This window comes from Ursus americanus, chromosome 24, assembly GCF_024610735.1.
Source record: "Ursus americanus isolate L20-20 chromosome 24, mUrsAme1.1.p, whole genome shotgun sequence".
Lineage (NCBI taxonomy): Eukaryota > Metazoa > Chordata > Mammalia > Carnivora > Ursidae > Ursus > Ursus americanus.
Genome location: NC_142150.1, coordinates 39,690,738 through 39,703,128, shown reverse-complemented (window position 1 = coordinate 39,703,128; position 12,391 = coordinate 39,690,738). Strand labels below are relative to the sequence as shown.

The 12,391-nt window shown below is 61.9% G+C and overlaps 3 protein-coding genes across 10 annotated transcripts; all 3 read right to left on the bottom strand.

The window, feature by feature from the left end:
- Nucleotides 1-356: 356 nt before the first annotated feature.
- Nucleotides 357-3,187, bottom strand: FKBP2 (FKBP prolyl isomerase 2). 4 transcript variants are annotated; one of them, XM_045775866.2, is made up of 6 exons: nt 3,051-3,187; nt 1,630-1,798; nt 1,187-1,299; nt 1,019-1,065; nt 624-659; nt 357-534 (listed from the first exon to the last, which is right to left on the bottom strand). In XM_045775866.2, the coding sequence occupies exons 1-6, from the start codon at nt 3,110-3,112 to the stop codon at nt 473-475; spliced, it is 489 nt and encodes a 162-aa protein (XP_045631822.1). In that variant the 5' UTR covers nt 3,113-3,187; the 3' UTR covers nt 357-472. The 4 variants fall into 4 exon arrangements, with proteins under 4 accessions (XP_045631822.1, XP_045631824.1, XP_087711110.1 ...); XM_045775868.2 differs by lacking the exon at nt 3,051-3,187 and adding an exon at nt 2,521-2,594; XM_087854984.1 differs by lacking the exon at nt 3,051-3,187 and adding an exon at nt 2,225-2,517.
- A 1,761-nt stretch (nt 3,188-4,948) lies between these two features.
- On the bottom strand, nt 4,949-8,313 carry VEGFB (vascular endothelial growth factor B). 2 transcript variants are annotated; one of them, XM_045775882.2, is made up of 7 exons: nt 8,093-8,313; nt 7,484-7,526; nt 6,974-7,170; nt 6,730-6,803; nt 6,475-6,510; nt 5,983-6,218; nt 4,949-5,395 (listed from the first exon to the last, which is right to left on the bottom strand). In XM_045775882.2, the coding sequence occupies exons 1-6, from the start codon at nt 8,150-8,152 to the stop codon at nt 6,005-6,007; spliced, it is 624 nt and encodes a 207-aa protein (XP_045631838.2). In that variant the 5' UTR covers nt 8,153-8,313; the 3' UTR covers nt 4,949-5,395; nt 5,983-6,004. The 2 variants fall into 2 exon arrangements, with proteins under 2 accessions (XP_045631838.2, XP_045631839.2); XM_045775883.2 differs by having other exon boundaries at nt 5,983-6,117; nt 8,093-8,311.
- Nucleotides 8,314-8,701: 388 nt separating this feature from the next.
- Nucleotides 8,702-12,386, bottom strand: DNAJC4 (DnaJ heat shock protein family (Hsp40) member C4). 4 transcript variants are annotated; one of them, XM_045775775.2, is made up of 7 exons: nt 12,251-12,386; nt 11,464-12,161; nt 10,697-10,790; nt 10,034-10,260; nt 9,784-9,948; nt 8,988-9,074; nt 8,702-8,894 (listed from the first exon to the last, which is right to left on the bottom strand). In XM_045775775.2, the coding sequence occupies exons 2-7, from the start codon at nt 11,586-11,588 to the stop codon at nt 8,792-8,794; spliced, it is 801 nt and encodes a 266-aa protein (XP_045631731.2). In that variant the 5' UTR covers nt 11,589-12,161; nt 12,251-12,386; the 3' UTR covers nt 8,702-8,791. The 4 variants fall into 4 exon arrangements, with proteins under 4 accessions (XP_045631731.2, XP_045631735.2, XP_045631734.2 ...); XM_045775779.2 differs by lacking the exon at nt 12,251-12,386 and having other exon boundaries at nt 9,784-9,945; nt 10,034-10,218; nt 11,464-12,146; XM_045775778.2 differs by lacking the exon at nt 12,251-12,386 and having other exon boundaries at nt 10,034-10,218; nt 11,464-12,137.
- Nucleotides 12,387-12,391: the final 5 nt, after the last annotated feature.

Genomic DNA, 12,391 nt, shown 5'->3' with positions numbered 1-12,391 from the left:
CTGCAGCTGCTGCCAGCTCAGCTGCTTCCCAGGTGACCGCAGGCCTTCCAGAGGGCCGCGTAGCCATGGCGATAGCCCAGTGCTGGCTCCCAGACCAAGAGCTGGAAGTGGCTGGGGAACTGGGGGAAGTGGTGTTGCTGTTGGCAGGCAGGAACACTCCTTTTCCTCTGGGCAAGAGGCCACTATGCCACCTAGGGCCTGGCCATCGTGATCCCCATGCCACTGAGCGCACCCCCAAGGCTCTCTGTAGTCAAGAAAGAAGAGGGGTACGTGGTGCCAAGGGAGAGGGTATACCAGCTGAAGCTGTGGGCTAGTTCAGTTTCTCGGGGCCCACAAACACACACAGGCTCACTCCATGGACTTTAAGGGTCTTTTTTTTGTGTGGTTTTTTTTGTGTTTTTTTTGTTTTGTTTTTTGTTTTAAACAGTCTGGTCCCTGATGGGGGCCTCTCCACTGCCCCTCCCCAGTTTCGCTACAGTTCTGAACGTCGCTCGATTTTGAGCAGCTCCACCTCAAACACGAGGGTTGCACCACCTGCAGGGGAGAAGAGGGGACAGAATGAGAACTAGGACCACAGGGAGACGAGATGGGTGCAGGACATGGGGGGCAGGAAGGTATATTACCTGGAATCTTTGGGGGAGCTCCCCGCTCTCCGTACCCTGTCAAAGATGCACAAAGAAATAGTAAGCTGTAGCCTGGCAAAGGGAGAGGTGTGGGGCAGGCATCCGCTGAAGCCAGGCCTCTGCCCATCTCAACAAGAAAGCCAGAAATGCAGAAGGTGTAATGGAGATGCGAAGGGGCTACAAAAGGTCTGGTACAGGGCAGAGGGTGGGCACCAGAATCCAGTGTCCCAGGGGTCTTGCCCTGTTCTCACTGCTGGACATAGCTAGACTTGGCAGAGGCATGCGCCATAATGAATGGACGGGGTGGAGACCAATGCAGAGGCTGAACCAGCCTTCACCCTTCCCCAGACACACACCCCCAACTCCCCTATCCAGGCTCAGGAAGGGCCTCTTACCCAACTCTGATGGGATCACCAGCTTGCGCTTTTCTCCCTCACACATCCTGCAGGACAACACATGTTCAGCACATGGCAAGCACCCAGGCTCCCTGCCCCCCACCCTATCCCTGGGGCTTGCCTCCCACAATCAACCTCCTCAACCACAGCCATGGCCCCCCGACTCACCCCAGTAGCCCCTGGTCCCAGCCCTTGATGACCTGGCCTGTGCCCAGGGAGAAGACAAAGGGCTGGTTCTGGGGCAGGCTGCTGTCAAATTCCGTCCCATCTTCCAGCTTCCCCTGTGGGACCATGGGAAGGCCAGTGAAGAGGAGGGTCCAGTCTGACACACCTCCCCACCCAGCTGCTCTCCCCAAGGGGGCTCCCCATTGGCAGCCATAGCCCTAGAAGGGGACAGAGCCTTGGACAGCTCATAGGACATTGTCATTGCTTGCTGGTGCCAACCTGGGAATCAGGCAGTGAACAGCAGGGTAGAACTACGGAAACTAGTGTAAAAGGGGGAGGGGACTCGCCCAAGGTCACCCACCTTGTAGGATGAGGGATCTGGTTTCCAAGTCCTCTCAGGTCCCCAGAAGCCCCACCCACCCCAAATGCTCCACTCCCTCACCCACCGTGTAGTGCATGTGCAGGACGTCCCCCTTGCGCGATTTGATGGGACAGTGGTCTACCCGCTTCTTGACCCCGATCTGCAGCTTCCGTTTGCCCTCGGCCCCCGCAGCAGTGGCCAGGGCGCTCAGGCAGATGGACAGTACTGTCAGGACCCAGCTCAGCCTCATGTCTCTGCGGGGACAGACCCCGACCGACCGACCAACCGACCGGGGGGTAGGGCGGGGAAGGCGTGGAATAGTAGGTACCAGGAGAATTCCACCCCCACCGTACCTTGCCTGCCCCTGGGGATCCCCTTGTCCCGGGTCACCGCCCCCTCCCCCGGGCTCCGCGGCCACACTTACCAGTCCAGTGAGAAGGGGGCTTGCCCGAGGACCCCAGCAGCGGGGGGAGGGGGTCAGGGGAGGCCACAGCAGCCAGGGCCCCGCCCCTTTGCTCACCCCCAGCCCTTCCTTCCCTCCCGGTCCCCATCTCCACTCTTCAATTCCCACCCGTCCCTTTACGCAAAGTCCAGACCCTATCTGGCTGCCCAGCCGTTGCCTCGACTGGGCGACCCCATTCACGCCACACCCAGTTGCCCCCCGCCCAGCACACCCACACTTCTGCGGCCGCTGCAGGGGGCCTGCCCCGAGGGACCCACACATCGCCGCTGGGTGGCTCCGGGGAGCCCCGATCCTCCGGAGGCACCCCCCAGGCCGGGCCTGTGCCTCCGCCGGGGGCGCCGCCCCAGCTCTGAGCCCTCGGGGGCCTGCGGGGTACCCATACTGGCCCCGTGTCGGGTGGCCGCCGAGCCCGTTCCACCCACACCACCTCTCCTGGGGGAGTTCTCGGCCTACCGCGTCCCCAGGCCCGGCCCCCGCGGAGACCGCCCCCGCGTGGACGCCCCGGGCCATTACCTGGGCCTACCCCTTCGCTTGACTCCTTGGCCCCACCCTTTAGAGGACGTAGTTCCGCCCCCTGCCCTGGAGCCCCGCCCTCAACAGATCCAGACCCCTTTTCCTGAACGGTAGCCACACCACTCACCGGCTGAAGGCCCGCCCCCAGCGCCTGGGTTCCGTCCCCCTCGGTCTCCAAACCCGAGGCTCCGCCTTCCGCCTGTTTCAGCTCCTCCTCCAAGGGCCAGGCTCCACCCCCCACCTGTCCTAGCCCCGCCCCTGGCTCCGGAGCTCCGCCTCCTACTGGAACCAGCTCAGAGGTTCCACCCTTCTCTGTTCCACGTCCCGCCCCGACTCCCGGGGCTCCGCCCCGTGCGGCGTGAGAACCCTCCCCCTGCGGCATCCCCAGACAGCTCCGACCCCAACCCCCAATTTCCACCTAACCTATCCCTCGTTGACACTCGGAGCCCCGACCCGCTCCTGCCCGGCCTGATCCAGCCTGCCCCCTTGCACCCCGGCTCCCCCCAGCCCGGGCTGTGGCCCCCGCTCACCTCCTCGCCGCGCCCCCGGAGTCAACCCCAGTCGCGCTTCTGCCTCTGCGCAGGCGCGTCATCGTCGCTACCAGGCCGGGCCACGCCGCCCGCCCTCATTGGACTGTGCGAAACCCGCTGCCAACGCCCGCTGGGGCGGCCTTTCCCCCCAGCCCCGCCCCCGCGCCACCACGTGATGACGCGCTACTTCCGGTGGCTGGGTAGTGGGTAAGGTTAGGTGAAAGTGACTTCCTAAAGTGCCTTCGGCACTTCCGGTCGAGGTGAAATTAAGGTCAGGCGGACGGGGGTTCCCGGAGGGGGTCTTGAGACGCCATTTTATTTCATCCCCTGGCTCTTCCACAGCGTTCTCAAACGTCCCCTTGGGCCTCTTCGGGATCCACGATCTCGTTAGTTGCAGTGGAAAGAGCCTGGGCTTCAGACTTGGGTTTGAATTTGGGGTCTGCAATCATCGACTGGCAATGTGACCTTGAGCAAGTTCCTGGGCCTGGTAGGACCTGGCAGGGCCACTGTGGGACTGCGGCCCTGCATCCACCAGGCCCTGGCCCACAGCTAATGCTCTCCCTTTGCTCCGCGCTGGCGTCCAAGCCTGCCTCGACCTGCCGCACACTGACCACTGAGTCATGACAGTGGTCTGGCTGGGCCTGTTCCCCAACCAGACTGGTATTTTCAGGTGCCCCAGCACCCAGCCGTGTGCAGTCAACATCTCTCAATTGAAGTAATGAACTTGTAGTTGGGAGGCAACGAAACCTAAATTGAGTGTTAGAGACAGCCAACTAGCGGTCACATACCCAGGTCCATCAGCCTTTCTAAGCCTCAGAGTTTTCCTCAACTGAAAAAGGAAGATAATCAGCAGTGCTGACCTGAGAATTGAGGACTAAGCAAAGGGGTGCATATGAAACATTGTGTGTGTCCAGCACTAAGTGGGCTGGAGAGGGGCCAGCTCTAGGGTCCCCAGCCATCATCTGTCTCACTTCAGTTGAGCTATGGCATTTTAGGTGACAGCATAACTGAGAAAAATGATTTGAAGTTGGTAATCACTGTCAGGAATTGTCTCTTCTGATTTAACCCCACTCCTGCCTGAGGCCCAACAAGATCACTACCCTGCCCTCCAATCTCACACCTCAGAGAAGGCCTGCATTAGGGTAGCCGCTTTGGGTTAGCCCCTGAATGTCCTGTCTCAGCAGGGCAAAGCATTGGGTCCCCAAGGTTGGCCTTTGGTCCACCCCTCACCGCTCCACCCCAGGGACACTGGAGGCTGCAGGCAGAAGGCTGGGCACTGAGCTTAGGCTGGGTCAGACAAAAGTCAGGAGAATCCCAAGCAGGGGCTGGTGAGGGGAGCCCAAGGGGAAGGGAGGTGAAGGTGGAGAAAACTGTGTGGTTGGGGTGAGGGGACCTATCTCCCAAACCGAGCCCACCAGCCACAGCCCTTTGGTACTGGTGGGGACAGGGCAGGTGCGTGGCTTTAGAGTTAAGCTAGAGGAAGTAGCTTACATATGGAGCGCTGCCCAGCAGAGAAGATGGGTTTTTCTATCAAGTGAAGACGTACTCAGACTTTCCTGGAGCCCAAGGGTGGAAGCTGAGGCTCAGAGAGGGGGCAGTGACAACCAAGATCATTCAGCAGATCTGGGTCCCACCTCAAGCTCATTGGCCACAGCAGGCCATCTCCTTCCAGAAAGCAGCCTTTGTGATGAACAAGGAGGACAGGGCCTGGATGTGACAACAGGACTGTGACGAATACACAGTTCCGGCTCCGTCTGTGACCTGGTGGGGGACCTCGGGTCTCGTTTCCTCCATCGGCATAATGAGGGAGTAAGACCAGCTCTGGTTCGAGGAGGCAGTGTGATGCAAAGTGCCTGAATCCCCCAGCCAGGACAGTGACAAACAGTGACACAGGCAGGGACAGTTCCTTCCATCTCTTTTATCAGGGTCGGGGGGGTCACAGTTCTCACACTGAAGCCCAATTCCCAATATGTGCGCAGGATCGGTGTCTTCTTAGTGAGGGGACAGAGGAGCCCGCTGTAAGATGCTCACTTGTACATGGTGGTTGAAAACTGAGATGGGACCCCTTCTCTCCCGAGTTAGTCCATGATACTTGGTGCTGCCTACACATCTCCTCGTCCAGCTGCCCACCCTGCTGGACGGCAGCCTGGAGGGACCCGGGACAGCTAGGAAGTCCTCTGAGAGGCCCAGGTCCTGGAGCAGCTTCTGCCCACACGGAGATCTTGGGACTGGGCTCTTCTCAACATGTTGCCCTCCTGTCCCCCTCTGGGGGCAGGGGTGGCCTGTGAGGCAAGTGGCCCTGCTGAGTCTGAAAGGCAACGTGTCACCTTCGCAGCTTCCGGCACCTGAGGAAGGGAGGAAGGGGTCTGTTCATGCGGGCATGGCTCAGCCCCTGCACTTCTAGATTCACCCCTTTGTTACCTTCTGTGAACCCCATTTTCTCCCACCACTCCTGGTGAGCCCCAACTGGCCTGCCCACGTGATGCCACCCCATGGCCTCTCTGTGGAAGGGAGGAGTGACGAGAAGCATCTCAGACAAGGGTGGACAAGGATTCCATGGTGTCCCTTGGCCTCTCACAGAGCCCACAAGGTGCGACAAATGTCTCCCATGGGGGCTTTTAGGAAGGCCCAGAGCTTCACAAATTGGAGAGCCGTCTCTCTCATCTTCACTGCAGACAGATGTTACCTTCGGGGCATCTGTGACCTCTCGGAGACCATGTCGGGTGCCCCAATGTCAGCCCTTGACCTCCTCTGCTGGCATCACATATCCTCACGTCCGACTCCCACATGAGAATGTGAACTCTGTTTACACTGATCCCAGTGCCAGTGCATGCTTGGTAAATATTTGTTCAGCACATTCAGCGGCTTCCCCTTCCCTGGCAGGCTCACCCCGGGCCCACTCCCGGCCCGATGCCTTCCCGCAGCTCCTCACCTGCAAGTGTCTGGGTTGAGCTCTAGGCCCCGCCCTTGGCAACGGAGGAAGCTGCGGCGTCGGCAGCGACAGCGGCAGGTCCTGGGGTCAGGGCGCTGGCGGCGCTGGGTGCAGCGTGGGCAGAGGGGCCTGGGGCTGGAGTGGGATGGGTGATGTCAGCTGGGGAGGGTGCTCCGGGGACAGAGTCCCAGCCCGGAATGGAGCGGGGCTGGGGGCGGTGGTGGGGAGTGGAAGCCCTAGGAGGAGAAGCAACATGTCTGGGGCGGGAAAGAAAAGTCTTCCCAGGAGCTGGGGTTGGGTCAGAGCGCACAGTCTCGGGGAGCAGAGGAAAAGGGGACGGGGGACACAGTGGGAGGAGAAAGAGGGGATGGGACTGCAGCTTCCTGACACACTCATACACCCCCCTCCCCTACCCCACCCCATCCACACTTTACATTCTGGCTGCTGGGCCTGGGCTCCAACCCCACCTCAGCAAAAGCCCAAGAGACTCACCTGTCCGGCTTCAGAGCACTCTCTCTCTTTTTTGGTCTGAAAAGTAAGAGGGACAGACAAAGACAAGAAGGGGAAGAGGATCAGAAAAGCCAAGCCTCCTACTCTCTTACCCCGGATCCCAGGCCTACTCCAGTTCAAGTCTTGGAAATCTGGTCCCCACTGTGGTGTACCACTGTGCCCCGCAACCCCCACCCCCCCACCCTGCCATCCCCGGAGCCTGGTCTCTGCAAGCTCAGAAGTGGGGCTGGCTGGCACCTGCATTCACACTGGCTGTGTTCTTCCAGGGACATCTCGCCCAGCTGACTGCTCGGGTAACGGATCATGAGGATCTGTATCCCAGAGATGGAGGAGAGACAATGTGAGAGACGATGCGGCGGCAGGGGAGGGAATGCCTCATGGGCTGGAGGGAGAACAGCTTGCCCACCAGGTAAGGCTCTGGCCACCGCCCCCAGAGCACCAGCATCCACCCCAGCCGGGCATACCCCACCTGCCCCAGCACCTGCATTCGGACTTGGTGCTGCCCGGTGGGCACGCACTCCAGGCCGTCGTCAGGGCAGCAGCCACCGCAGCGCTGCACCGTCACGCAGCTGGGCACCAGTTGCTTGGCCATGGAGCCCATGAGCTCCACGGTCAGGGGCACCACCACCTCCCGCGGCTGGCAGGTGGCACGGGCATACACATCTATCCATGACACCACTGGGGGCAGATGCACAAGGGTTAAGTCCAGGCTGGATTTCCTGCAGCTTCTCCCTGGTTCCCCTGTCCCCTGTCCCCTGTCCCGTGCAGCTGTTCTCTCTCATTCCTGTGTCACAGCCACCCTCCGCCAGTCCTCTCTCTGCCCTCACAACCTGTCTTCCCCTGCCCAAGACCCCAGGAACCCCACTGCCTCAATTTCCTCTTCTGTGAAATGGGCAGAGTAAGAGTTTGCGTCTTGGAGAGTGACTGGGATTACACAAACTGTCGGGCAAACCGTCTCAGTGCTGGTTAGTGCAGTTATCGTTACTATTACCTTTCTTCTGGTGGCCGAGGGCATCAGGCTGGGACACAGGGCCCTGTAGGAGAGAAGGGACCTGGACCCAAGGTGCACTCAAGGAAGGGCTGGCCCTGTCGCTGTCCCCAGGGCTCTGCCCTGGCCGTCAAAAGGCTTCAACTCCTCTGTGACATTTTTCCAGATTGCTCTGCTCCTGGGGTCACTCTAGCTTTACCTATCCTCTCTTGGCCACCTGAGACCTGCCCCAACCACGACGGTGGCGGCGGCAGCGGCGGTGGCGTCCAATATCCAAGCAGGGGGCCGGCTGATTCGGAGGCCGCAGGTCAGGAGGGGGCAAGTGGGCGCCGAACCAAGTCCTGCGGGCACCAAGCATCTCCGCCCCCGGCCGAGCCCAGGGGACGGGGTGGGGCAGGGGAGTGGCCCGGGGCTGGGCAGATGGGCCGGCGGGCTGGCGGGCCGGCGCGGAGGGACTCCTCCCGGGGGATGCCCTGGCCGGATCCCCACCACGCCCCGGTCCGCAACCGGACCCCGCGGATCCCCGAGGCAGAGGCGGCTCCGCGTCTCCCCACTTCCGCCAACCTTGAGAGAGGGCACGGCGGGCGGGCGGGATGTCGGGGACGCACGTACCTGGGCGGGGGCCAGCTGCAGGAGCACGGCGAGCAGCAGGCGGCGGAGCAGGGGGCTCATGGTGCCCGCGGGGGCCGCGCGCCGGGGGCGCCCGCATCGCCCTAGCCCGGTGGCGCGGGGGGCGTCGGCAGCCAGAGCCCCATGGCGCGGGCCCGGGCGCGGCGGGCGGGGGCCGGGCGCGGGGGGCGGCTCCTCCGCGGCCCCCTCCCGAGCCCTGAGCGCAGGCAGCGCAGCGCAGCGCAGCAGCGGCGGCCGGAGGAGCCGGGCGGGCGGGCGGCCGGTGGCGGCGGGCGGCGGCGGCGGGGACGGCGGGGGCGGCGGGGGGCCGGGCCCGGGCTGGCGGGCGGGCGGCTCATGTGACCCAGACACGCGCTCCCCACCGGGCCGCGGGGCGGGGGCGGGGCGGGGCGGGGGAGGGGGGGCGAGGCCGCCGCCGGGGCCCGCCCCCTCCACACACCCCCCGCCCGCCGCAGCAGGGGAAAGGGGACGCACCGCCCAGGGGGCCGGGCTCCCGGGTCGCCGCCGCCAGGACCCGGAGGGCGGGGTGCTGTCTCCCGGCGAGGCCCGGGAGGGGGCCGCTGGGCCGAAAGCAAGGAGCCGGGCACGAGCTCTGAGAAGCACTTTATTGCACGCGTTTTGGGGAGTGGGAAGTCCCGCGGGGTACCAAGGAGGGAACACAGGGCAGCCCCCATGAGCCGCTCATGGGCGGGTGCCTGTGAACGGAGTCGGGATCCCTGGGTCTCCAGGTGGTGGCTGCTGCTGCCGCCTCTGCAGATTCTCCTGGAGCCTCGCTCTGTTGGCCCTGCAGGAGAGAGCACCTGGGCGGTCAGGACGTAGGATCCCGGAGGGTGGTGCCGGGACAGTGAAGGGAGGGCAGGATGACGCAGGGACAGACCTGGCGCGAGCCCGTGTGTCATTGTAGATGGCTGTAATGATGCGATCCTTTTCGTCCATGAAGCTCCTGTGCATCTGCTCCAGCTTCCTGCAAGGGGGTTGCAATTAACCCCAATCCCTGCGGTCCCCCAAATCCATCCCACGCCGACCATGCCACTCTAGGGTCTCACAGCTTTACATCTGTGAGGACCCCTGCCTAACTGCCTGCGCTAGGCGGGGAGAGGGGCCCAGAACGGCCGGGGCTTTTCCAGCGTCCGCTGGTGACCCAGGTCCCCGGCTCTTCTGTGGAAGGCGGAGACAGCAGGTCTGAACATCGGGGTGTTCCTCCTCACCGGAGACTAGCAAGGGTATACATCTCCATCACTGAGCTCGGCAGCCTGCTAGCTGTGGGCACCAGTCATTGGGCAGCTTTGTTGGGGAGCCTCGGTATCCAGGGCATGCGTAAAAGGGTGGCAGGGAGATAGCCGATTGCCCAACAAGCGAGGATAGCTGCCGGTGAGGCCCAGTTACAACATATTTCCTTCTTGGGCCTGCTCTTCGATGGCTCCAGCACGCCCTGGCAGCAGCACCCAAGATTTACATTCAAATGCCAAAAAAAACGGAAAATGACATTAGCCTTTAGTGAATGCAGAGCTACCCCTGCCAAGTAAGGAGACGCTCAGGAGACCTATTTCATGCCATTCTTAGCCTGAGAGACACAAAAGTGCAGGCCCCACAGGTGGATGTGTGGCTGACCACAGTGGGCTTCCCCTCCCCCTGCCCTCTGCCCATCACCCCAGGGGGAAGGCAGAGATCACCTGAAGGCCACATAGTGCAGGCCCATACCCGCCAGCATGATCAGGACGCAGTACCCCAGCACCCGCTGGTTGTGTTTGTGCTGCTGCTGCCTCGACTCCGGTCCCTGAGGCCTCACACCATGAAACTGGGCCCAGTACTGTGCATTGGGGGGTTCCCAGGAGCTGCTGGGAGGGGGAAGAAAGGAAGTGTGGGGATGAGGCTCCCCAGGAGACGCGGGGGGTGGGGCAAGCCGGGGCAGGACGACTGTACCTGTGTGCTCCATGAGCAGACCCGGGATGCCCTGTGGCTCCTGGAGACTTTGGAGGAGCTGCTGAGCAGAGCTGGTGATCATAGCTGCGGCGGCTCTGCTCTCGGCTGAGCACTTGGTACGCTTCGCTCAGCTCCACAAAGCGGCTGTGCAGGGCTGGATTCCCAGGGTCCCGGTCAGGGTGCAGCTGGGGTGGGGCAGGACTCTCTTCAGCTCTTTTTCCATGGCCCTTCACAGAACCCATCCCAATAATGTCCACCCACAAAGGCTCAAATCACTCTCAGAGGCCCTGCCTGGACAGGAACCCTCAATCTCAGGGCTGCCCACCCCTCTAGAAGGCCGAAGAGTCAGGAACCACAGACTCCTGCCCCCTCCCCTTGTTCAGGCCCTCCCCACCTGCTGCCTGGCTCTCGCCATATGCCCAGGTCCAGGCTTTCTCAAGAGCAGGCAGGTCAAAAGAGCCAAGTCCAGCCCACCACACAGAAGCCCTGGCTCCTGCCCCCAACCTTTCCTCCCAACTGGCCAGAACTCTGCCCTCTCTATACATGCTAAGGGAATGTGGCACCATCCAGAATGAGCCACTCAACTCCACTCCTGGGAGTCTGAAATGTACCCTATCTGGCTCAGACTGACCCTCCTTCCTCCCCATCTAGGACCACTGGTACCTCTTTGGACTTGGAGAAGAAAGCTCGCTTAACTTCTTCAGTGCTGGCACCAGGATGCACCCCTAACAGTTCATAGTAGTTCCTGGGGCCAGACCTGTGGAGATAAGCCAGAAACTGCAGGGGCTATGGAAACACAGAGGATATTCCCCCCCTCCTCCTCCCAGCCCCCCTGGACCACACTCCTCAACTCAGAAACCAGGAGGAAAAAGAAAAGAAACCAGGAGGTGAGGAAGCTGAGGTCGGTGCCAAGGGAGATCCACCTCCAAATCATCCCTCCCTTTTTGAGCATTTCAGGTATGGTGCAGATCAGAATATCTCAACGTGTAGCCCTCAGACCCCTTGTGTCAGAAACACCCCGGAAGTTTGTTTAAAAAAAAAAAAAGCAAAAACAGATTCGCGAACCCCACTTCATGCCTGCAGATCAGAATCTCCAGAACAGGGCCTAGGAATTTGCATTTTTGTAAGCCACCCCCACCCCAGCCCTCCAGTGAGTTGCACAATGATGCTTGACGACCACTACAGTCGTGAAAAGAGCACTGAGTTTGGCTTGGACTCAAATTCCACTATTGCCACCTAACTTGCTGTATGATCTTGTGTCCTCCATCGTGAAGGCGAGGGTTACCTGAAACAGCCTGTAAGGCACCTGACAGAATAGAGAGATCACAACTACCGTAGTACCTACGTTCAGGCCTGGAGCTGGGCAGGCTCTCCTCAAGGAAAACCCACTGAATGGGGGGGGGGGGGGCTGCCCCCGGCCCCCGACTCACCGCTGCCCGGTGGCCGCTGAGAAGAGCCGGGTGGGAGGGCTGCGGGGCCACAACCGGCACAGGAACAGGGACAGCATGGCGACAGGCAGGCGGCGTTTGAAAGGAGGCCACGAAGAGGAGGGCATTAGGACCAGAATAGGACACTTCAAACACTCCGGGGCCAAAGGGAAGGGCCTGGCCCCGTTTACTTGCGAAGGCAAACTGAAGCTGCCTTGGGGAACCCAGGGGCGGTGGGGCCTCCTTTACTCGGGACCAGACCCCAGTGTCCTGGACCTGCCCCTGCCTCTGACCCGGGCGTCCAGGGCCCCTCCCCACACTGGTCTCGGTGTCCGAGACAAGCAGTTCCGGACACCGAGACCCCCATCCCGACCCTGCGAGCTTGGGGGCGGGTGAAGGAGGGGCCCGCCAAGCCCCGCCTCCGCTGCGCTCACGGATTCCGCGGCCGCCAACTCCAGCGCCTATTCAGGCCCCGCCTCCACATTCTCAGTGGCTTAGCCGCCCAGACCACGCCTACCGAGCCGGAAGGTCCGGACGTGCGTCGAAGGCCACACCCCGCACACCCATTGGCTTTTGGCGCCTCGGGCCCGCCCAACGAAGTTGAGGCCCGCGGACCCGCGGAAGGGCTCCTGGCGCCCATCCGCGAAGCAGGAGGGATGCTGCCCGCTCTCATTGCGGCTTTCGACCCAGCTTTCGTCGCTCTGTGCCGGAAACACGGCTGTTAGTCAGCTGTGCAGCGAGACATCTTTCATAAAGCAGCTTCCACCCCATAGGAGGCCCGGACCCTCACCACAGCCTGGCAGGGGAGCTCGGTCCTCATCCCAGTTTGCAGACGGGAAAACCGAGGCTGGGTTGTTGTTGTTTCCCAAGACACTCGTCCTGTCTCTCACCCACCCAGGTCTCTCCCAGCGGTCCATCTCTGTCTCACGGA